At 41.9% G+C, this 26152-nt stretch overlaps 2 protein-coding genes across 2 annotated transcripts; both read right to left on the reverse strand.

Annotated features, from left to right (window-relative positions):
- Positions 1-970: 970 nt before the first annotated feature.
- LOC114909103 (H-2 class II histocompatibility antigen, E-S beta chain-like) lies at positions 971-7467 on the reverse strand. Its single transcript, XM_029245918.1, has 4 exons — positions 7355-7467; positions 3890-4159; positions 3051-3332; positions 971-1095 (listed from the first exon to the last, which is right to left on the reverse strand). The coding sequence occupies exons 1-4, from the start codon at positions 7407-7409 to the stop codon at positions 971-973; spliced, it is 732 nt and encodes a 243-aa protein (XP_029101751.1). The 5' UTR covers positions 7410-7467.
- Positions 7468-12637: 5170 nt separating this feature from the next.
- Positions 12638-25246, reverse strand: LOC114909105 (H-2 class II histocompatibility antigen, A-U alpha chain-like). Its single transcript, XM_029245921.1, has 5 exons — positions 24872-25246; positions 24342-24590; positions 17988-18269; positions 15953-16082; positions 12638-13156 (listed from the first exon to the last, which is right to left on the reverse strand). Exons 1-4 carry the CDS (start codon positions 24933-24935, stop codon positions 15958-15960), a joined length of 720 nt encoding a protein of 239 aa, XP_029101754.1. The 5' UTR covers positions 24936-25246; the 3' UTR covers positions 12638-13156; positions 15953-15957.
- Positions 25247-26152: the final 906 nt, after the last annotated feature.

Consider the following 26152-nt stretch of genomic DNA (forward strand, 5'->3'; position numbering starts at 1 on the left):
CCGCTTGGGGTGCCTTGCGACGGACTGGCGTCCCGTCCTGGGTGTGTCCCCTCCCCCTCTGGCCTTACGCCCTGTGTTGCCGGGTAGGCTCCGGTTCCCCGTGACCCCGTATGGGACAAGCGGTTCTGAAAATGTGTGTTTACACACACACACACTGTCTGAGACCGCTTGTCTCAAGCAGGGTCAGGATGAGCCAGAGCCTAACCCAGCAACACAGGGGGCAAGGCTGGAGGGGGAGGGGACACACCCAAGAGGGGACGCCAGTCCATTACAAGGCACCCCAAGCAAGACTCAAAACCCAGATCCACTGGAGAGTAGGCCCTGGCCAAACCTGCTGTGCCAGCACACTCCCTAATTCATTGTTTCCATACATGCTTAAAATTTAAAAAAAAAAATGAAATGAAAGGTAAGTCTTTTCCCAAACTGAGTTCCACAAAGTTCCTCTCCATGTGACAGTGAAACAACTATGAAATGGAAGAACAGAAAGATTTACTTTGGAGTGAAGTCTTCCAATATTACATTTTGTAATTATGTCTATTTTCTGCTTCTGAAGATACTGTAGTAGAATTAAATACACATTTAATATGTAGGATAAATGTTTCACTAGTTAAAAAAACCCTTAGAACAATTACACCATACCTACATTAACTTGTTGGTACCAGGATTCTCCCTGTAGAACAAAAATATCAAATATGCACAATAATTAGAAAAATTAAAACTACAAAATGTCCACTCAGGATTATATCAGTGTTTAGAATGTAACTAATAACTGCATGATAATTAAAATGCTGAATAAGTTATTGCATATAAGGGGTATGTAACCAAATACTAATGTTACACAAATTTAATTTTCCTTTATTATAAAATGTCCAAAAATTTGTGCTCATCTGAAACTGGGGTGTGGCTAAAAGCAAAAAAAGTTATTGTTTGTATGAAAATACCCAGAAATAAAAGCCGGTATTCCATGTTTTTAAATCTCACCTGTTGATTTCTTCTTGTAGTAAATCACACCAGCAAGTGAGAGGATCAGTCCCAAAACCAGTCCGGAAGCCCCAATGATCACCTTGTTTCTCTCTCCATCTAACGTTGAGGGATCTGAAAATTGAATCAAGAGTAATTCTGTTATTTTAATTAGGACTATTTTACTTCACTAATGTCTATAAACTGACAAAGTTTTTAAGGAATGTTAAGATGCTTCTACATTCAAAACAGCCCAATTTTAAACATGGGCTTGGTTATTAAATCATGTACAGCACTTCAAAATGCTCATAGACATACAGTACTGTGCAAAGGTTTTAGGCAGGTGAGAAAAAACTGCTGTAAAGTAAGAATGCTTTCAAAAATACAAATGTTAGTTTATTTTTTTCAAATAAAATGTAAAGTGAATGGACAGAAGAAAAATCTAGATGAAATCAATATTTGGAGTGACCACCCTTTGCCTTCAAAACAGCATCAGTTCTTCTAGGTACGCTTGCACACAGCTTTTGTAGGAACTCGGCAGGAAGTTTGTTCCAAACATCTTGGAGAACTAACCACAGTTCTGTGGATTTAGGCATCCTCAAATGCTTCTGTCTTTTCATATAATACCAGGCAGACTCAATGCTGAGATCAGGGCTCTGTGGGGGCCATACCATCACTTCTGGGACTCCTTGTTCTTCTTTATGCCGAAGATAGTTCTTAATGACTTTGGCTGTACGTTCAGAGTCATTGTCCTGCTGCAGAATAAATTTGGGACCAATCAGATGTCTCCCCGATGGTATTGCATGATGGATAAGTAACTGCCTGTACTTTTCAGCATTGAGGGGTACATTAATTCTGACAAAATCCCCAACTCTATTTGCAAGAAATGCAGCCCCAAACTTGCAATGAACCTCCACCATGCTTCACTGTTGACCTCAGACACTCATTATGGTCCCGCTCTCCAGCCCTCCTGCGAACAAACTGCCTTCTGCTGCAGCCAAATATTTCAAATTTCGACTCATCAGTCCAGAGCACCTGCTGCCATTTTTCTGCACCCTAGTTCCAGCGTTTTCGTGCATAGTTGAGGCACTCGGCCTCATTTCCATGTCGGAAGTGTCTTTTTGGCCGCAATTCTTCCATGAAGACAACTTCTGACCAGACTTCTCCAGACAGTAGATGGGTGTACCTGGGTCCCACTGATTTCTGCCAATTCTGAGCTGATTGCACTGCTGAACATCTTCCGATTGTGAAGGGAAGTAAGCATGATGTGTCTTTCATCTGCTACGGTACATTTCCTTGGCCGACCACTGTGTCTACGGTCCTCAACATTGCCTGTTTCTTTGTGCTTCTTCAAAAGAGCATTGACAGCACATCTGGAAACCCCTGTCTGCCTTGAAATACCTGCCTGGGAGAGACCTTGCTTTTTGTTCAGTGCATTCACTTTGCATTTTGTTAATTGACAAAAATAAACTATGAACATTTCTATTTTTGAAAGCATCCTTACTTTACAGCAATTTTTCACACCTGCCTAAAACCTTTGCATAGTACTATACATATTTTTATGTGTTTATATATACACATTTTTAAAGACGTGTTTATATATAAACACATTAAAAACTAATAAATGAACAAACAAAAAAATGAATTTGATCTGGCAACAATATTTATAATTTTAAACTAGGATCAGCCATTGTGAATGTCATTAGCGAATGTGTATACAACTATACATACACACACACACACACACACACTCTGCATATGTATTTATAATTAATTCCAGAGTCTCAAGTTAATGAAGCATTTTTGATGTTTTACTTTCAGGTTTTAAATTTCATGAGGATCTATCCCATTTCACTATGATCTTCAGAAACATGGTGCTCATTTTGTGGAACAGTGATTGTTCAATCTCACATGCTGATTACTAACTGCTTGCTGATGAACACTAACTTAACATTTCAAACTTGTGTACAATCCAGACTTTGTCATATCAAATATTAGACAATTCTAACTGTACTAGACATGACACTTCTTTCTGTGCGGTCAAATCTTCAACATACAATATAACTGTTTTGTTCAGTACAGTTTATTACCCCATTTGAAGACCTTGGGCTCAGAAAAGCTGCTGTGCTCCACCTTGCAGGCGGTGGTCTCTCCAGATGTGGGTGTGAGCTCCAGGTAAGAGTGTATCTGATAGTACCAGTCTCCATCATAGAGCTCTTCAGTGGAAGTCACATCAGTCTTCACCTCCTTCCCATCTCTCAGCCAAGTCAGTTTGATTCCCTCCGGGTAGAAGTTATACGCACTGCACACCAGCATAGTGGAGTGTCTCTGACTGCCTGATTTCACAGATTTAACTTTTACCAAAGGTTCAACTAAAACAAAACAGAAAAGAATTTACATTTATTTATTCTTCTGATGCTTTTCTCCAAAGCAATTTACTATCTTAAGCTGCCTATAATTTACCAATTTATAAAACTGGGTAATTTAGGATGAATATGTTGCTCAAAGGTATTACAGATATGAGGTGGGATTCAAACCTGGATCTTTCAAGTCAAAAAAAGGTGGCTCTAACCAGTACACTATCTGCTCCTCCCCAGTTCAACTGAATAAAGAAATCCATAAAGAGAGCCCACTAAGAGACCTTGATGTATCCTACTTCATATTCCGAGGTACTGGTTTTCCTATCTCTACTGCTACATTATATATTTACATTTCTATATATCACACATATATAGCATGCACATACACAGTACATCCATAGTCAAAGAATGCAATTTTAGGACAGTCTAACACCTTTCACTAGAACTCTTCATTCTGGTAATCAAAACAATGAAAAATATATATACAATGTATATAAATAACTTTAACTGAGGAACATTTAGTATAAGTTAATGTGTGTTTTATTTTTATATGGTGTGGAACTACTCACCTGAATGCCCAAGTATGTTCTGTAACTCTAACTCAGAATTGGGCCTGCAATACCCATCCAGGTTGCCATAGGCTTGGTCTGAAAATCCATCTTGATTCCACCTCTCTGCGTTTCTCACTCCATGTTCCGTGAACCCAATGAACTTTTTCAGAGTGCTGTTGTATCTTATATACTCATCTTTGTTAAAAACGTACCTGTCAATAAACTCAAGGTCTTTCAAGTCCCCGGAGGTGAAATGACATTCCCTTTGGGTATGGTGGAAGTAGCCATCTGTTTAAAAAAAAAAGATATACAAATACATTTTAATTAGCTTTAATACAGGTAGTTTGCAAGTGTAAACCTAGCTATGCTTACACTTACACACACACACGCACACACACACACACACACACTTTCTGAACCGCTTGTCCCATTCGGGGTCGCAGGGAGCCGGAGCCTAACCCAGCAACTCAGGGCATAAACTGTACGGCAAAACCACTTAGGGTAGGGCAGGGTGATTCCAAAGTTTGTTTGAGAAGCAGACGTTTCGTTTGCATTCATCATTACTCGCAGAAGTAGAAATATATGAAATAAAAATGGGAGCAGCAAGAATTAAAAAAAAAAAATGAAAAGCAAACTTGAAGCGCAGAAACTTAGGCAGTGGAAAATACAGATGAAAATAAACAAGCCAGAGAATTCAAAATTAATATTGATGTACCGAGTACTATTGTCCGAACTCGAAATAGTCGCACACGCGAACACTCAACTCCACTCCTTTCTCTCCTGCATGTTTACACACTTTTCACAAGACGTTATAAATATCATAGAGAGCGCAGCTTAGTTCACATAGAAGAAGCGCGGACATGCACCTGAATTTCAGTGTTTGCTGTAACACTACGCATATCTGTAACGGAATGCTGCAACTATTCTTTAGAACTTGCTTCTATTAAAGAATTTTAAATGCATTAAATACAATGGAGAACAGAATTTTTTGCAGAACTTTACTCTCTTGCCGAGAACTAAAACCCAGTGAACATATAACCCTCAGCTTCTGCACTTTCGATAACTTTTAGTTGTACATTCTTGGTATGGAGAAAAGCATTTGCTAAATGAATAAACTGGATAATACCACATACAGGGAGCTGACAGCAGGGCTTTTGAGATGGGAAGAGTGTGATACAGCAGACAGATTCTCTCTCTTCCCAGCCCCCTACATCTGGTGAGCCAGACCAGCGTATGCACTCACCTGGGCATTTTGAACACATTTTAAATAACAAGACATAATACAGAAGCATGTCCAGAGATAGGGCAAGATGTCTGGGCTCAACTGCAGCTCTGATTTTTTTTTTTTTTTTTTTTTTTTTTAAATCTTAGAACATCATACAAAGTTCACAAATTCCCGACTGTCACGCGAAACATAGGGAGCCGGGATGGCTGGACCCAAGTGCAGCGTCATTCTTCCGGAGTCAAGGGATGAGGCAAGTTCTCGGTGTCGGGGACAGGCGAAGGGTCGGTCGATCGGCGGTCAGGGTCAGCGCGAAGATCCATGGGCGAGGTCAGGGGACTTAGCGAAGGGTCAGACGAATGGCGAACAGGGTTGGAACGAGGATCCGTGGATGTGGTTGAGAAACGAAGCGAAGACTCATAAACCGGAGGATGTGATATGAGAGTTAGTGATGCTTGTGAATGAAGCGTCACAAGGAAGGACGGTTGTCTCTGATGAGATTCCGCAAAGGTTTGGGAACTGTGGAGTGTCTTTTAAACTTTAAATTAAAGGGTCAGGAGTTAGTCAGGAGGGGGTGCGATGGCGCAGTGGGTTGGACTGGGTCCTGCTCTCCGGTGGGTCTGGGGTTCAAGTCCCGCTTGGGGTGCCTTGCGAGGGACTGGCGTCCCGTCCTGGGTATATCCCCTCCCCCTCCAGCCTTACACCCTGTGTTGGCGGGTTGGCTCCGGTTCCCCGTGACCCCATCTGGGACAAGCGGTTCAGAAAGTGTGTGTGTGTGTGTGTGTGTGTGTGAGAAAGTTAGTCAGGTGCTGGACCGGAATCAGGTGCTGTCAATTGAGATGTGGGTGTAGATGTGACACCAACATTAATAAGAAATAAAAACAAAATTAAAACTAATTTTAAAAACAATGTAACTTCTATGAGGGGACACGGTGGTGCAGTGGGTTGGACCGGGTCCTGCTTTCTGGTGGGTCTGGGGTCCGAGTCCCATTTGGGGTCCCCTGCGATGGATTGGCGTCCCATCCTGGGTGTGTCCTCTCCCCTTCCAGCCTTATGCCCTGTGTTGCTGGGTTAAGCTCCGGCTCCCCGTGACCCCGCAAGGGATGAGCGGTTTCAGATGATGTGTGTGTGTGTGTGTAACTTCTATGTTATTGCACATTACCAGAAGTTTATTACCCATGCTTTGACTTACGAAGCATTTCTGTGCATTTACCTGGATTGCGTGCACCTGCCGGCACTGGGGCACATTGACATTTATTCATTTCACAGACACTTTCCTCCAAAGCACTTACAATGATTAACTGGTCTGACACTGATTTGGCAGATTAATCCGGGTACACACCAGAGGAGGCTATACTGTCACAGGGTAGCCACACACACTAAGGGTAAGTGTCACCTACTCACCTGAAACACTTCTTTGGACTGGTATAAGACTGACACACGGATCAGGGCTGGAATGTACATCTAACTGAGCAACCCACATGTGTGATAGCGCACCCCCTTACCGCTCTGCTTATCCGGACTTCATTTAGTTTTTCATTTTTTACATTTCACTAACTTCATTCTGTTTTTGATAAATTATCTGTTTCCTTTTATTAACAATATTGCACCCAGAGCAGTGTTGACAAATGTCTTAACTGATTATTATTATATGACACATCAATAGAACAAACATACACGCTGTCTGAAACAACTTGTCCCAAGCGGGGTCGCGGCAAACCGGAGCCTAACCCGGTAACACAGGGCGCAAGGCTGGAGGGGGGCGGGACACCAGTCCATCACAAGACACCCCAAGCGAGACTTAAACCCCAGACCCGTTGGAGAACAGGACCTGGTCAAACCCTCTGCGCCACCGCGTTCCCCTTGGAACAAGCATTTTTTACTCTTATTTATACCTTACGTTGAATAACCCAAACGACTCTACTTCGACCCTAACCCTAAGAGGATACTGACTACACATTGAGCCGAACTCTGACAGATACAGCACTGGCTGTAGTGTCATGAACTCCTACAGGTCTAGAAACATTCAGGGGGCGGTTGTTTTTCTTCTCCAGTGCAATTGAATTGGCTTGATCTATTCGCTAACTAGGCAGCAAGCTCTCCACGTTTTCTAACTACAATTTCCACTTGGAATGTATGAGAATAATTTTTGGAATACTTATTATTATTATTATTATTATTATTATAATACTAAACTCATAATGTAACCCGTACGTACAGTTATGTTTGCCATTTTTGCATAGTACATAGCAATTACTTACCACATCCAGACAGAAATGGCAATGCAATCAGCGCAAAAGAATAAAAAAGTGACATGTCTTGAGTTTCCAGCGCACATGAGATGAGCAGTGATTCGATTCTCCTCGAAGTAAGAAAGAAGTCGGACCGCGTCTGAGACAATCGAAGTTACAAAGCGGACCAATCACCGCTGACAGCTACAAGGCGTCATTTGTTTCTAAGGCAGGATTGTCATGAGCGTAGTATTTGAAGTCTTCAGCTGATGGTACAAAAAAAAGTGAAAGACGTGTGTCCCTCCCCCTCCAGCCCTGTGTTGCCGGGTTAGGCTCCGGTTCGCCGCGACAACAGGTTTCAGTCAATCTGTGTGTGTGTGTATTCTTGTTGTTTTATTGTATTGCACATAATATTACTCGCTGTTAGTCGATTTGCCATTGCGAGAGGATCTAATTAGCATTCTTAAGGCAAAAACATCATCGGCTACTGGACGAAAAACGTGTCACCAAAAATAAATGATATTTTTCGCATGAAAACAACACAAACGTATTTTGTAATATCATATGTGCAAGAGAAATATTTCTACCTTGTTTTTCAGTGTTATATTTTTAATCACTCATTATCAATAAATGCTTGTCCAAAACACACACACTTTCTGAACCGCTTATCCTATTTGGGGTCGCGGGGAGCATGAGCCTAACCCGGCACCACAGGGTATAAGGCTGGAGGGGGAGGGGACACACCCAGGACAGGACGCCAGTCCGTCGCAAGGCACCCCAAGCGGGACTTGAACCCCAGACCCACCGGAGAGCAGGACCCGGTCCAACCCACTGCGGCACTGCACCACCGCACCACCACGCCACCACACCCCCTGCTTGTCCAAAACAATATGTCAGTTATGACAATATAGTGGTCCCAGTCAAACATGCAAGTAGACGGCGTGACGGTACAGGTTACGCTGGTTGGGAAAATTTTTTATAGTTTGAGTAACAGATGTTTATGATATGGAATGCTGGGGGAGGTTCAGGACTTTTCCTGATGGGCAGGTGAGGTTTTCATACTTCAGACTGGATGTTACCGGCCTCTAAAAACCAGTCAGTCTGGGAAACAGACTTGCTGATTGATGTTCACAGTCTGCCTTTTTACCACCTACAGAAATACACATGTGGGCGCAGGTCTCACACACACACACGGCATTTAATCTACAACCAAAATAAAAGAAGAAAAACTGAATAAAAAATGTACAAAAATGTATACACATGTTAAATCACCGACAAAGTACACATTGTTGTCACGTGCCTCTCACCCGCACCTGCATCTCATCAAGGCAGCACAGGATAAAACAGGACTGCGATTCCATGCCTGCTTGCGGAACCTCACTCGAGCGATCACTACTCCTGTGTGTACTGCGAGTCCTTTCCTTTCGACATTCCTGATCTCCTGCCTACCGACATTCACTCCATCTCATCATTCACGTCCTTCATCTCTCCCACAAAACCACAAATGCTCATGACCCCGACTACTGCAATTTCAATAACCGCTTAACCTGACCGGGGTAGCTGGAAATTTTCCCAGTTTCAATCAGAAAGGTATGCAGCGGAAACCATGCACCATGTCACAAAGCAAAAGTCATCTTAAACTGGTTTCTTGAACATGACAATGAGTTCAGAGTTCTTCAGTGGGCTTCCCAGTCACCAGATCTGAATCCAGCAGAAGAGAAGATTCACAGCATGAAATTGCATGATGTAATCCTTGTGTCCTTAACTCTTTGTTGATTATTCAATTAAGGCAGGGACAGGCCTTTAAAAGCTGTCGGGGTATATATACATACAGTATATATAGAGGCAAAACAACCACAAATTTAAAACTTTGGACTGGATTACAACCTGCACATTAATTTCAGTGCCTTTACATGTTCTTACTGCAGTTAAAAGTAATGCATTTGTAGTTCTATGGTTTTCTTTTTGCTGTTTCCATGCATTTTCATCCTCTTGTCAAACTAGCATGTTTCTACATTAGTATTCCAAAAGCTTTTTGGACTTTCTTTTGACGAAACCATTTTCACTGTGATTAATTTATTTTTTGCAGTTTCAAAATAAAGTTTTGGAACGAAGTTGGCAAGACTAGTGCCTGGACAAGATAACGACTCAGACAGTTTGCTGTGATGTCCAAACTCAGATGAGAGGAGTGGTGATCTCAACAGCAGAGTGATGTACAAGTGCACTCTGTGACCTAGGACACAATGTGATAGAATATGGGATGTAGAGAGTAGAACAAGTCCATATCAAAGAAACATAGCAAGGGCTGGTTGACAAGGACATGAACTGAAGCACAGGACAAGGAACAGATCTCAAGTGACAGGAGCAGACAAGACAGAGGATCAGGACAAGACCAAAACAATTAGTATAGGAACCTGATAAAGGAGTCAGCGACTACCAGCCACTTGAGTTTCATCATTTAGGACTAATCAAGGATTCACAACTGCTCCAACCTCCAGCTTGCCTTTTGTAGCTTATTTTGTGACTAAGAATAGCTGCACTGATTTCTGCAAGGTGGCTCAGAACTGGACTTCATCAGCTGCAGGAACAATGTTTAGCAAGGACATGGTTTCCAAAAAAACCTAGAAATGCTGTAACCAAACCACCTCAACTGGAGGCCTACAAACCAAGTCTGGCTTGTAAATACTTTTTGTCCAACCCTTTGACTGATTTTGACAATAACAATGAAAATGTGTTCTTCTTTGCAACATAAGCTGTTTCTGGCCAAAAATGAACCCAGTCCAAATTCTTGCCAGTGTTTGTGCCTGTACCTTACTCCTGTCTCCTGCGCCTTGTTCCCGTCTCCAGCTCCCATAACCCACTCCTTTCTTCTTCCCTGTACTCCTGACACAGTCCCTGGAAACCGCCTCGTTCTACGGTTTGACCTCTACCTGGATTTCTAACTTTGACGCCGGATTTGCCCCAAGGATGATGACTGCACCTCAGCTTTGAACTTCAGCTTAGCTCTTCAACTACAAACTCAGTCTTGCCACGAACCTCAACCCACATCCATAAATAAAACCTGCACTTGGGTCCTACTACTTGTCTCTGATCATCCACATGGCCACTGGACCAGAAAGACACTGAGTACACCAGAAAGTTCTGTGGTCTTGCTGTTGCTGTTGAGATGCTGTAGTTCAGCATCTTTCTTGGCATGAAAACCTGTATGTATGTACATAGGAAATGTAACAGCTTTATAAATAGCCGTAAAGGCCTCAACTACGTATTTTGTGTGAAATATATGTAAATATTTAATTGTATTTACCTATATGTAAATCGTTAATTGTAAATAAGTATAAACAACCAACTGCCGGCTGGGGGTGAGCACCATTTTCTTTTGTATCAGTTTTTCTCCTGTTTTTCTTTTTTAGTTAGGAGTCAAGTTAGACTGGTGTATTTTTGTTTTTTTATTTTGGTAGGGTAGATAGTCGCTAAGGGTAGGGTTCACTTTTGTTGGCGTGTCTCACCCCTGGAAAGATGGCTTATGATTTGCCAGCGGTCAATAAAGCAGCCTCTTTAGTATTCTGAAAGAATTGATGTGCTTCTTTCTGGTGATAGTCAGTCTCAATAACCTTGTATTGCAGTCCAGCCTTAGACAGGGCTGTAACAGTAAGGCTCAAATCATTTCAGTGCAGTTCCTTTGATTTCAAGCTGTCCAAAACACGAAAGCAGGATCCCGGCATTAACTGTGTTAAATGCTGCAGAGAGGTTGAGTAAAACGAGGACAGGAGAATTCTAGACGGCTCTAGGTGACTGGAGAGCTTCTGACACCGTAAGGACACTTTACTTTTTTTCCCTAGCTGATAGACTGTGTTAACATCTGCCGAGTGTTCACCACCACCCATAACCTTGTCATTGCTTGAGCAATGCTGAGCACAGATTACTTATGAACTTTACAAGATGTGATCAATCAAGAATATTCTCATGTTTGTAAACATAAATGTGGAACAGTGGAAGAATTTTCACTTATTTTTTTTTCCTTTTACATAAATCAGAATGAAACTTGTCATCCAGTTTTCATCCGTTAACCAGTTATAGGTCAACTATGTGTGTATTGAGTTTAAATATATACATTTTACCTGACTGCAATTGAAAATCCAAGATAGAAACCAAGAGAGATTTTTTGACATATGATGCAGTGCATAGTTACTACATGCAAAATATACCTATACTTTTCTCTTTTTTTTTTTGTCTTTTGTCATGTATTTCATCCCTCGGTTATTATGAGTTTCACAGACCCTGTACTGCAGACAATGTGTCATGAAAATTACATTGTGGCAATAATCTCAGACAACTGAGTTATCATTAAAAGACTGTTAATCAGTTTAGATGCATGAGAAATTGACAATGACTTTAATGATAGCAGGATTAATGCTAGATTCAGATTTGCTGCAGAACCAATGCTTTAAACAGACATTTGGGAGAGAAGTATAAGACCACTCCCCCACCTAAACAAGCCAAAGTGCAAATGCAAGCCATTTATTAGGTTTTAAGGCAAAACCAAAAGTACAATGAGAATTACCACAGTGTAATGTGTCCAAAATTAAATATCTACAAAAAATGTTTTCTGTCTGTTTCAAAGAAGGTAAACAGAAGACTTACAAATTCTGTGTTTTTTGCTAGAATAACTGTCATACTGCCTGGTGCTCATAGCTCCTGGTACATAAAATATGGAAGAAGTAAATCAGATTGTTAGATGATTTCCTTTGCGCTCTCTTTTCGCTAGACAGCTGTGCAGGGTATCTACTTGCACTGTTAATGTTTTGTATGTTCAGCATTTGAGAATACAATTGTTCCCGACTTCAACACTTAAAAGATGGTTCGTGACACCTGACATGGAGCAGGCCAGATCAGTTCTATATGCAACTAATGGTGTAATGTATGCCGGTAAAAATGGTAGTACTGGACTAAGTGACTGTACTTAGAGAACTGCACTTTTATCTCTGTCTGCCTTTTGTTTACGCTGAGTTTAAACTCTCACTGCTTTGGAAAAAAAACATCTGTTAAACGAACAAATGTCAGCAACCTTGACAGATCTGCAGGGTAGGAGGCAAAAGTGAGCTTTTTCAGATGGGAATAGAATAGCACCACTGACTTTCTCTCTTTCGAGAGGCAGCACTTCACTGACGGGCTCAGAACTGGTAGATACAGAGAGTGCATTGGGTGATGCTTTTGGCAAGTGATTTGAACTGCTACACCTACATAACTACTTCATTAAAAAGTTTGTATCAGCAAAAAGCCTGTCAGTCAAACTTTCTTAAGTTTGTCACTCAAAAAGTGACAAACTTAAGTTGGGAAGCAACTGTACACCTGTGAATGTTCTTTCTCTGTGGATGTTCAGAAAAATTAGCAAAAAATTGAGTTGCTTGATTTATACATGTTATGCATATAAGTGGCAAACTAAAACTTGCCATGAAGATGTGATGATGATAAATGTATTACTGAACATGGGATGGCTACCAGTACAGCTCAAACAAAATTAAGAAACAGCTTCACAACCACTTAGAGTGGAGGAAAAAAACTAAAAAAAAAACTAAAAAAAATTAAAGCTAAATCATCACATTATTATGAATATGTTCAAGTTCACACATGCATTTGTTCAGAGCTTTATATTTTTAACACAATCTTTCAGGTTTGGTTTTCAGATTACTTGTTACTGATGCTATCCTCATAGCTGTCATGAAAAGTAAATTCTTACAATGTACATATCGTTAAAATGAAAATAAATGACGGCCGAAAGGAATTGTTACAGCCTCCCCATTTCAGTTCTTGCTCTGCAATCTTCATGGAAAACTGGATAAAAACAAAAGAATGAAAATTGTTCAGGATTTCAAACTGAACATGAAGAAGTTATAACAGCACAATTTAATTTAGTGAAATACAGTACACAAAAAAAAAAAATCCTCACACATCATGAACTATGTTTCTGTTTTGAAAGGGAGGAACTGCATTTAGCCTTGATAATGAATTTGGCTTTTTATATGCAGAATGTTTTGAAATATATTATGTTTTAATCATTTATTGTTAACACACTCAATAGATCAGGATAACTTTCTCCTAAGCAGCTTTTTCAGTGTACACTTATCCATGGCTAAATGGGGTTAATTACAGTAGTTTTGTGAAATCATCACATTATAACAAATTCCCATCGTGAAGGGGATCCAATTATTATTTTTTCTTATGGGGAAAAAAATCTTTCTGGATGTGTCAATTTTAATTAAAAAAATAAAAATGTTTTTTGCATGACCATAACAACACAAACATATTTGTTAAAAAGTATTATTTCTAGCATGTCTTTTAATGTTAAACTTACATTCAATAATTCATTATAACTATTAAACAACTGCTTTTCCAAGGCAAGGTTGCAGTGTTCAGGGACAGGGTGTGAGACTCTGCACTGAGACATTCTGATAATTTGGCTCATAGATGTTTATGATATAAAGTTCTCAAAATCACTATCTATGTTACTCTGCAAAGCATGAAGACACTACACTGTAGGACGGCACTCAAGTCTAAGAATGGGACCAGAGAGCATGTCCCTATCAGAGAGAATCCACATTGCAGACCTTTCCTTTGCCCAGTCCCTGGCCATCATCCTTCACCAGTCATCTCATAAATAAAACAAGCGTGACATTGACTATCCTCAGCCCTACTCCCAAACACAGCACAATGATTTTAAGAAACAGAGTTAATCATTACAGGCAGCATGGTGGAGCAGCAGGCACAGGTTATGGTTAGGGTTTGGGTAGCCCTAATACAGCTCAGTCTGTGGGGAGTTTGAATGCACTCCTCAAGTACGTATGTCTGAGTTGCTTTCCACAATCCAAAGAGATGCAGCTGAAATAAACTGATAAGTGTAAATTACCCGTAGTGTTTGTGTGGCAATCCTGAACAGCACTGGAGACAAGGCTCTTATAGCCTTGTTAGTATTAATAACAATAATAATACTATTGACAACAATGATAACACTGTAACAATGAAAACAATGGGGTTTATTGCATACAGGTGTACTGTCCTATTGTGTCTTTGTTTGGCCCATGTAAACCAAATTTATTACAGTAGAATGACTGCACAACGGGGAAAATTAAATTTAAAAGCCCATTGAATGTAAAATAGGGTACATATGGTGAGAAGCATAAATACTGGAACATGGACAGACACACACACACACACACTGACTGAAACCACTTGTACCAAGCGGGGTCATGGTGAACTGGAGCCTAGCCCAGCAACACAGGGTGCAGGGTTGGAGGGGGTTTGGGAAGACACACCCTGGACAGGACGCCAGTCTGTCGCAAGGCACCCCAAGTGGGACTCGAACCCCAGACCCACCCGAGAGCAGGACCCGGTCCAACCCACTGCGCCACTGCAAGACTGCGCCCCCCCCCTTAACATTGGGACAGTGAAGTGAAATTGGTTATTTTGTTGTATGTGCATGCAGTTTGTATTTCTTGCTTTTGCATCGTAAACAGTTCTCCAGTTTTAATCTAGGCTGATATTTTTTACTTCAAAAGCAGATGCAAAACACAAATTTCAGTGACTACAATCAATACCACACAACCACAGCTCTTCTATGTGCACAATTTGAAACATCAGTCACCCATTTGTCCCAACATTTATACTCATCTGAAATTGGGAGGCTAAACACAAAAAATGACACTGTTCCAATATCATTTTAACTTGTATAAAAACAATACCCAGAAAAAAAGGCTGACATTATGCACTGTAAATTCAAATTCTTTTGATCTAAGATACAGCTTTCTTGAGTATACAGCACAAATTTTATTTTATTTCACTGTCCCAATACTTATGCTTCTCTCTGCATTTTCAAAAGCCATTATAGTGATTTTCTTATTGTACACGACCCTTATTATGTGAAAGGTGAGTGTAATGTTACTTACAGGAGATTGAAGTTTCATAAAACTACAGGTGCAGAGAAAACCCACACAACTGAGAATCTATATTACATAGTATAAAATCATGAATATCACCATCATGACGAAAAAAAAAAGTGTTATTTGTTGTTGTCCCCATACATTTTAAATTGGGATTGCACTCAGGAGTACAGTTAATGCTTGTGCACAGTTTAAAAGGCCCCTAGCCCACACACCTTATTCACCGTGGTGACTTACACTGCTAGATACACTACTTACACTGGGTCACTCATCCATACATCAGTGGAACACACTCTCTCTCTGTCTCTCACACACTATGGGGGAACCTAAACAGCTTGTCTTTGGACTGTAGGAGGAAACCAGAGCACCCAGAGGAAACCAATGCAGATACAAGGAGAATATGAGAACTCCACACAGACTGAGCAGGGATCAAACCCCCGTTCTCTTGCACCACCCAGGTGCTGTGAGACAGCAGCGCTACTCGCTGTGCCACCGTGCTGCCCAAGTTAAGAGAGTTAATAGTTAATTAAAACAGTTAATAGTTCATGCTGAATCATGTCTTTACACTGCGAGAGGAAACCCACATTAATGCAGGGAGAGCTACATTCAAACCCATGTCCAAACTCACAGTCCATAAGCAATTAGATACCAGTGCTACCCGCTGTAGCACCATGACCCTCACTAAGCTACATACCTTTTTTAATTGCAGTTGTTCCCCTTTATGAGAAAGAAGGTTCCAACTCCCACTCCCAAGAAACCAAGGGTTAGTCCTACTCCACAAAAAACTGTCTTTCCGATGTCTGATGTGTCCTGAATTTCCACATCTGTAAGGATAAACACAAAAAGAGAACGAGAAAAACTGAAACATTTCTCATTAGTTCTTTACCACATGCAAGAAGCTATGATTAAATATACAGCAACAGAAAAACAGCCAAACTTTAAACCAAAGAATGCATAAAGCCTGAACTATAACGGGTCGTATACATGGAAAATAAACGTTGATTTCTACATAATGTTAGTTTCTTGTAAGTATCCAGAAATTCTAGGTGATACTGATTTTGTCTCAAGCTTAATTAGCCCATAAAACATTTTTCTGGCACAAAGAAAAACCTGGTGTTTGAACTGAAAAGGAATAAAGGCTTTTTAGTTTGTTGCTTTTTAAATTATTGTGAATAAACCCAAAATTGCTGATTCCTGTGCAAGTTGGTGTGAAGCACATTCACAGGTATCAAACTTCCAAATCTTGATGCAGACACTATAGCACCATAGTAGTGAAATTCATAGCAGGTATCAAAACAGCGAATAAAGGAAACACTCCGGACACTGTTGCATAAGCACTCTATTCACCATCCTTTCCTGACAACTACCTACAAGACAGTCGAAGGATACCTGCAAGATGTGATCAACCTCAACATCCCAGCAAGAATGCTGTCATCCCTCACCTCTGGCCTCCTGCTTGTCAGGGCCAAAAATCAAAAGACCATCAGATCTTAATCTGACAACTACATAAATAAGTCCAACACCATCTTGATATACTGATGTAAATGTAAAAATAACATTGTTTGTAGTGTGCGAGTTTGTGTGTGGCTATGTAAAGTAAAAGTGACAGCCGAGTCATCATTTTAATCCCTATGGATCTGTCTACAGATAAATGAGCCAAACCTCTGTTATTTTAAATATTTGGTTCAGTTAAATGTATGATATAATAATGATGAGTTTGCAAAAGCTTCAAATTTAATTAAAAAACTGGAATACAAACACATTTTGGTATTGGTGTGCAAAACATGATATGTTAAAGTGTTGACGACAACCAAGAAAGCTTTGCAAAGGAATCTAGAACCTATGTGTGGGTAAATTAAATAAGTAAATTAATTAGTAAGTAGTTAAAAAGAAACACAAATCACTTCAGAGATAAGTGTCAATTAAGTAGTTAACATAAATGTGTATTTATCTTTGCTTTAATGAATCATTAGTTTGTCTGCATAAGTGCAATATATTATTAGCAGTTAGACATGTGGGGTTCTCTACAGAGACGCTTCCATAAATTGCTCTCTGCCATACAGTGGAAATGTGAGTTTATCCAAATGAATGTTCTACATTATGCAAGTGCAGTGAGGAGACCCAGGGAGAACAAATTAGCCTGAGATGGCTTGGGTCTGAGCAAATACAGGTCTACTGGTGCAATCAAGTTAATTCATTTGTTCTCTGTGAATTTAATATGATTAATTATGAACACACACACACACACACTGTCTGAATCACTTGTCCCATACAAGGTTGCAGGGGCTGGAAGGGGAGGGGACACATCCAGGACAGGACACCAGTCTGTCACAAGGCACCCCAAGCAGGACTTGAACCCCAGACCCACTGGAGAGCAGGACCGTGGGTCAACCAACTGTCCCACCACACTCCCCCATTATGAATACATAAAAAACAAATTATTCAAACAATACTGAATAGTTATCACTATGCTGTCAGAAATCTGATTTTAAGCATTCAAAACTCAGCTATTTATTCATATTTCTTCTGAATGAAATTGAAAAGCCTAATAAAAAGATTAACATAAATAACAAAACAAATGGTAATTTTTCTGAAAGAGAAAATATATATATGGCAATAAGTTTGGCAGTATGTTTATTTTTATTCAGTTATAAAATACTTGATTAACTCTGCTACTCACTGCAACCTTTACCAGTATAAGAAGGAAGGTGACTGACTGACAATCTTACCCCAGAACCTGGTTTCAGGTTCAGGAAATCCCTTGTGCTCCACGGTGCAGGAGTAAACATCCCCCTCCTGTGGGATGATGGGTACAGTAGAGTACTGTCTGAAGGTGAAATCCTTGTTGGGGTAGTAGCGACTCAGAGTGACCCCCTCTGTCACCTCCACATCATTCTTAGTCCACTTCACTTTCACAGGTGGTGGGAAGAAGTTGTTCACAAAGCAGATCAACTTGTTTCTTCCTCCCAATGAAACTTCATCTCTGGGATAGACTGTGACTTGAGGACGATCTGCAATGTTTAACAGTTATTACAGAAAAACAGTTTTTAAAAGTGAAGGTCTGACTTAGGAATGTATGCAAGTGTATATCCTAGTCCCTGTTTTCCTCATATGTACTTTAGTTGCACACATATTTTCTGGGATTGCAAAAGCAAATTATCAGTATTTCTAATGAACCGTCTAAACTTTAAGGCTGTGTTTTAAAGTGGATTTCAACTTTCTTCATGATGGTGAGACAACACATATTCAATACACAATAGTATATGAAGAATGCTCTGGGGCAAAAGCACCTGAAACAAAACCAATAGAGTACGAACAAACTAAATCTTGAATCATTCATTACTCACTATCCTTAACTGCCTGTCCAACTGATGACCTTGGCAGCCCAGAGCCAATCCCAGAAGCACGGGGCAGAAGGACAGTAGTCAATTCCATTGTAGTCACACACAGAGACACATGCACTGTCTGAACCACTTGTCCCATACGGTGTCACGGGGAGCCGGAGCCTAGCCCGGCAACACAGGGTATAAGGCTGGAGGGGGAGGGGGGACAGCCAGGAAGGGATGCCAGTCCGTTGCAAGGCACCCTAAGGAGGACTCGAACCCCAGACCTACTGGAGAGCAGGACCCAGTCCAACCCGACTTTGGACGATGGATGAAACCCAGGTAAACATGGCGAGAACATGTAAACTCCACTCAGATGGAGGTGGATTCAAGTCTATGTCCAAACAAGCCAGTGTTTAAAATCATTGATACACATGCACTGTCAACAAGTTTCTCTACATTTAAAGCAGCCCATGAGTTCTACCTGTAACACAGCTCCAGTTCAAAACAAATACATGAGTATGAGCAATAACCATAAGCTAACACTGTCATATGCTTGTTTTTCAAAATAACAGTACAGGCCATAAAGAAAGGCAGCTCAAGAAAGGGAATAGGAAAGATTTTCACAATCAATGCACATATCATCATCCTTTAGCTGCTTTGTGACATTGATGGAATATCAGACATAAAAACCAGTAGGGCAGGTTCACAAGATAACTATTATGTAATCCATTTTTCAATTTAAAATGCATTTATAGTATATTTTGACGATTCATTTTGATAGTAAAAGTAACCAAATTCAGCATTACATTTACTCATTTAGATTATGCTTTTATCCAAGATAACTTACAATGTTAAGCTACCAACAACTATGTACCCATTTATATAGCTGGGTAATTTTTACATGAGCAATTCAGGGTAAGTACTTTGCTCAAAGGCACTACAGCAGTGGATAAGACTCAGACCAACAAGCTCTGGATCCAAAGGTAACAGTCCTGACTACTGCACTGTCAACTGCTCTGTTGCATTAGTACCAATTAATTGTTTTCCAGGTTTTGCTTATGCTGCTGTTTTTGTCATTTCTTCATAGCAAAGTAGCTCAAGCTATTTGATACTGGCTGGTCATATGTCAACTGTAGTCTTCAAGTCTAGTAACAGATTTTCTCCTAGATTCTGTGCTGGGCCTTAGCTGGGCCACTGAAGAAGCTTTAACCTTATTCTTTTTGCTTTTTATTTCTAATTGCCATCTTGTCTACTTTCAAATCATGTCAAACTGTATCTGATTTTGATCCAGGCCCAGTCCGTACTTTTCTCCACCAATCTTTTCCTACACGCAATGCAACTTTTGCCACAATTTTTAGATGTCCATCAGCAGTTTTCATTTGAACAGCGGCTATTGACTTCGGATGAATAGTCTGAGACAGTCTTGGTGCTGACAGTTTCCATCTGATAACTTAAGGCAGCTCAAGAGAGGGAATAGGAAAGATCTTATTATCCGAGAAACTGATTAAAACACACACATTGTCTGAACCGCTTGTCCCATACAGGGTCACAGGGAGCCGGAGCCTAAACCAGCAACTCAGGGCGTAAGGCCGGAGGGGGAGGGGACACACCCAGGGTGGGACGCCAGTCCATCGCAAGGTACCCCAAGAGCCACTCGAACCCCAGACCCACCGGAGAGGAGGACCCGGTCCAACCCACTGCGCCACCACCCCCCCCCCCCCCAAATTACAACATTAATATTTAATTAAAATTTAATTAAATTAAAACGATTTAAAAAGTAAAATTCCATTCTACAAGCCAGTTTCTGTCGCGAGGGGCCGCAACGCCATGCGCCACCCCGCCCCCTGGTACACATTGCACCAGACCCCCATGTTGGACATTGCAGATGGTGGGCCCACATGGCCCTCCCACGATGCCTTTTTGTGCTGAGCCCGGCCAGGTTACATGGGCTGCCCAGTCACCAGGCGCTCGCCTGGGAACATGACCCTCAGGCCTGGCTCCAGGGGTAGGTCCCAGTGACCCTATTCCGGGCAGGGTAAACGTTCTTTTGTTTATACTTTCCATAGGGGTTTTTCAGATCGTGTTAGTCTGGATCTTCACTCCAGACCTGTTTGCCTTGGGAGACCCTACCACGAGCATACTGCTCCCGACGATATAACTCTGGAGATCCCTAGATCATGCAAGCCCTTCCGCCACACCAAGGCCCCAATCCAGGAAGGGATTCTCTCCAGGTAAGGGGAGAGAATTTGCCTCAGGTGGAGGAGTTCCAGTATCTTGGGGTCTTGTTCACGAGGGAGGGAAGAAGGGAGCGCGAGATCGGCCGCAGACTGGGAGCAGCGGCAGCAATAATGCGGTCACTCTACCAGACTGTGGTGGTGAAGGGGGAGCTGAGCCGTAAGACGAAGCTCTCCATTTACTGGTCGATCTACATCCCTACTCTCATCTATGGTCATGAACTTTGGGTAATGACCGAAAGAATAAGATCGCGGATACAAGCGGCTGAAATGAGTTTTCTCCGCAGGGTGTTGGGACTCGCTCTCCGTGATAGGGTGAGGAGTTCAGACATCTGGGAGGAACTCAGAGTAAGTGTCTAGGCAAACCCTACAAGAAGGCTCAGTTACATTGGTGGCAGCGGTTTTGTTTTGATTTGTTTGTGTACACATTTAACAGTGCTACAGCGTGTTTAACTAGTTAGCCTAGTGATAAAGGTTATTGATTTAGCTAGTTGGCACGTGCGAATTCAAGTTCACGCTTGAGAAAGAGAGTTTCGTGGTGTATGCTGCGGAGCGCTGCGGGTTGGTGAACGAGGCTTTTCTTGAATATGGTGATAGTGCTCAAAGAGAAGAAAAATTTTGTCGTTTCCTGGCCGGTCTGGATCCAGTGCTCAGAGCAAAATGTCATGAAGAAGGTGCAACGGATTTGGAGGAGGCTGTAATGATTACAGGTTGATGTGAGAATGCGAGAGATGCAATGAAAACTGATTACATGCCTGTCAATGCTGCTCACAATAACAGTGCTGGGGGGGAAGGTGCTGCTGTTCACTCTGTGGCTGATAACGGAGGACTGTACAGAGCTATAGGCAGACTGACAGAGGAAATGAGGGACATGAAAATGGAGCTGAGATGCTTGGGGGATGAAAACCAAAGACTGAAAGCCAGAGTGAGTTCTAATGCTATGGATGAGTGGGGTGGAGGATGCGCTCAGTCGAATGGTTTGCACCAATGCTGCTGTGGCTGTGGAGGTCATGGATGCCATTCACTTTCTCTCGTTCACCAGAGAGAAAGATGTTTCAGCACAGAGATGATCGTGAGTCATTTGTGGAAATTCGGGATCATAAGAACACGTGCGCTGCTCGATCTCCTCCTAAACACAGCCCCAGCCCTAGCCCTAGCCCTCACAGGCGGAACAGCTATGAGGAGGAACCAAAGAAACATGGTGTGTGCTTTGTCTCCTAGCGGACGGGACCGGCGCAGTGGGCCGGGAAACGGACTGTAGCTGATGTTGCAGCCCAGACACCAGCTGTGCTGCCCAGGGGCCCTCAAACTGACACCACTAATGACCGTAATTCCATATCAAAGGACATTAAGGATGAGGTGAGCACTGACCAGGAACTGCTGTGAAGTGTTCTCGAGAATTCAGTCCTCAGGTTTGAAATTGAATCCAAAAAAAATGCCAAATTGCCAGAGATCATGTGGTTTTTCTTGGACATGTTGTCTCTCAGCAGGGTCTCCAACCTGATCCAAGGAACACTCAGAAAGTGAGGGACTGGCCAGTTCCATGGTCTCTTTCTGAGATCAGGGCATTCGTGGGGCTATGTTCTTATCATCGACGTTTTGTGAAAGACTTTTCAAAGCATGCTGTTCCACTTAATCAGCTTGTTGGAAAGGACATTCCTTTTGTGTGGATGACTGAAGGTGAAATTGCATTTGACTATTTGAAAACGGTGTTGTCATCTGCCCCAATTGTGGCACTGCCCGATTTCAGTGCCCCTTTTAAAATCTACACTGATTCCTCTAAATGGGCTGTCGGTGCGGTGCTCGCCCACGATAAAGATAGACTTGAGCATGTGGTTGCGTATGCCAGCCAGGCATTGAACCGTGCACAGAGGCGTTGGTCCACCTTTGATCATGAGCTGTGGGCCATAGCGTGGGCGGTAAGAGAATTCCGGTATTATGTTGGATTTGCTTCATTTACCATCATTACAGACCATTGACCACTCTTAGCGCTTCGGCGTATGTCTATTGATGACAACCCAACAGGCAGGAGAGGCAGATGGATTCTAGAGCTGGATCCAGAGTTCCAGAGACTTTGCGCTCTGACCAGGGCTGTCAGTTTGAAGCAGAGGTAGTTTAGAGCTTTTGCTGGCTCCTGGACATTAAGAAGACACGTACCACTCCCTACCATTCGAAATTGGATTGGATGGTAGAACGCTTTAATAGTACTCTAGTAGATCAACTGGCTAAGACTCTCTCGACCTATGGTGGGGAATGGGACGATTATGTGAAGAATGTGGCTTTTGCTTACAACACCTCGCCCCACTCCAGCACTCATTTCACACCATACCTTTTGACCCATGGACGAGAAGCACGGGTCCCTGCTGAGGTATTGATTCCCACTCATGCTCTGGACTTACGGATGTCAGTCTCTTACTGAGTTTGATTGTTCAGTGTTGACAAAATTGAACTCTGCCTTTTGTAGTACACGGATGCACAGTGAGGAAGCTCACGAGCGTCAGAAACTGTACCATGATGAAGGACTGTGGCACCAGCCCTATGCTGTGGGTACCATGGTGTGGCTCAGCAACCCAGTGGAGAGCCACATGAAGCTGGCACCCCATTGGAAGGGACCTCATAAGATTGTGCAAGTTATGGCTTTGGGTGGAGAACCTGGACTTACTTACTGTATTACCAACCCATTTGACTCTGATGAGAGTGCAGATAGTGCATCATAATAGACTGAGGCCTTATACACTGCCTGTTTCTACCGTTGCAAAACCACACATTGTGTGACATTCCTGAGTCATTGCCAAAATCCCAGTCTCCTGAGTTAGCAATATCTGGGGGAGCAGAGTGCATTTCTCCCCAGAAAAAAATTAGCAATTCACCTGAGACAAACTGTTCATCTGAGAGGACTGCTGGGTTAGACCCAGGCGTGAGTCGGACTGAGAGGATTTTGAAACCTCCTGGCTCTTTAAAAGACTTCTTGATTTACTAAATAACTGGTGACTCTGTTTCTGGGTTCCTCAAAAAAAAAAAAAAAAAAAACATGTTAAGGAAAATGTTCTATTGCAAAGCTGTTGCAATTTAAGTGCCTTGTGCTGTATACTTCCTGTTTTCCTTGAACTTTTGTGGTTGCTGATTGTTTACGGCTGTTTACAGGGGTTACTGTTATTGAATAAACGTGGATGTTGATTCTGGAAGCGGGGGGACGTATGTAAAAGATTTAATTTTGGGTGTGGTGACACTAGGAGACTGTTGACTAGTGATGCGTATGTGTGCATGATGAGCGTTTTCTCCCCTCGGGGCTTGCTATAGGCAGGACTTTGTACATGTGTACTGAGGTGCATCAACCAGTCTTCTTATTTCACGCGTGTTGCATCCAGTAAAGACTTTGAAGGTGTTAGAAACCAGCCTGAACAGGTATCGTTTATTTTCTGGAGCCTTAAGTGTCTAGGCGAACCCTACAAGAACACTTGGTTACACAGCTGCGGGGTTAGGTGTGTTAGTTGTGTAAAAGGTACGAGGAGGGGCATCTTACCGATCTTTTCAGGTGGGTTCTTTTCAGCTTTAACAGCCACATCCAGGTTGCTCTTACAAATCCGTTGCTCTACCAGTGCCTGCTGAACCAAGTTCTGACCATCTAACTGCTGAAGAAAGTCAGGCATTGTGCCCACCCACTCTTTCTTTTTGAGATCTACGTACACAATCTCATCTCCGTCGAACTCTTTGTCATCCTCAGGGTCAGTGTCACCGGTCTGACAGGCAATAACATATGTATCTACATGACCTGAGGGAACATCAGAAAATATTCGTAATTCCTGATTAACATCACATGTTCACGTTTCTTGTCTGCTCTCTCTCTGCACAGACAATACACAGCAGTGGCTCAAATATTTGCTTTTATTATGTTAAAGTTGACGACACTCTGAAAATATTCCAAATCAAATATTATATAAACTCCTGCTAATTTGCATTGCAAATAAACCGCAATTACTCCACGGACACGCGTCGTTGGCGGCTATACTCACTTAACACAGCGTCAAATGGAACCACTTTTAAACTTCTTACCCTGAACGCGCGAACAGACGCAAAGAGCCCCGAAGAGCAGAGCGACAAACACAAAGAAGCTCATCGCGAACTGGGGACCACAGACCGACCCTTCAGCTTCTGACAGAGTCTCTCCCGACTCACACGTACTGAGCAGCAGCGGCGCCGGCGCTTTAGGAATCGCGCTGAGTGAAGCGGCTCCAATAAACGGACCAATGAGGGAGAAGCTGCGTTTCCTCCGCTGCAGTTACTGGGTGACACGGCTTCTCTACTCACTGCGTCTCCCTCCGCCCACAGCCAGTCGGGCTGTCGGGCTATTTTTCCCTCTCTTCTCGGCGTATCGCTGTACAATATATCTCACGTAGCCGGTATATTAAAAGTACCGTGTTTGCCCAATAGAAACTATCTGAAACAATAATAAAAAGAAATATTTTAAATGTTCATAATGCTTCGACCCGAAATTTCAGTTTTGATACACAAAAGGTTAGTATCATAAAAAATAGAAAAATAGCCGATCAATAAATTAGTTATTACATACAAAGGAACCACACTCTTACACTTTTCCCAAATGACTTTTTCCTCTAAAAAACAGAAATTAACCAAATTATTTATACAATTTTTAATTTCAGGTTTAACACTACAGTACATCTGTTAAAGGCTCAGAATGCTGGACTGTTGAGAATAAGGGAATGCATCCAGATCTAAATTCCACTGAAAACCTATAGCAGAGATCTGTCAACAGCAGTTGGTGGAATTAACCTTTCAGATGTGGGAGAGCTGGAGCAGTTCGCAGAAGAACAGTTGGGCAAAATGTAAATACAGAGCTGCAGGAAGCTTGTCTTTGCCTATAGGAAGGGCCCAACTGTAGCTATTTTAGCCACAGGCTCTGGTAGCAAATATTCAGTCCGGGGGTGTCAATAATTTTGTCAAGGCCATTTCTTTTTATTTTCTCATTTTAAAGGATATAATCTGAGTCCAAAACAAAGGCTTTGTAATATTAGCAGCAAAATAAAGAATTGTTGAGACCAAATACTTTACATAATTCCCACTTATTTTTAGAAAAAGTGTTTGAAAAAGTTTGAAAAAGCTGCAAGGTATATTGTGCTGGCAGTGACTGTACAATTAATAATACTGAGGAGCACAGTCACAGTGGGCGTGTAGCACAGGACCGCCACGCAGCAGACCCACCCGATGGCCAAGACTTGACTGAGGATGGTTTAGTTGATTTACTGTAACTAACGTGAAAACCTCCACCAACGTAAGAGCTGGTGTAAAAAAAAAAAAGAAACACAAATACATTTA

This window comes from Scleropages formosus, chromosome 18 (assembly GCF_900964775.1).
Source record: "Scleropages formosus chromosome 18, fSclFor1.1, whole genome shotgun sequence".
Taxonomy (NCBI): domain Eukaryota; kingdom Metazoa; phylum Chordata; class Actinopteri; order Osteoglossiformes; family Osteoglossidae; genus Scleropages; species Scleropages formosus.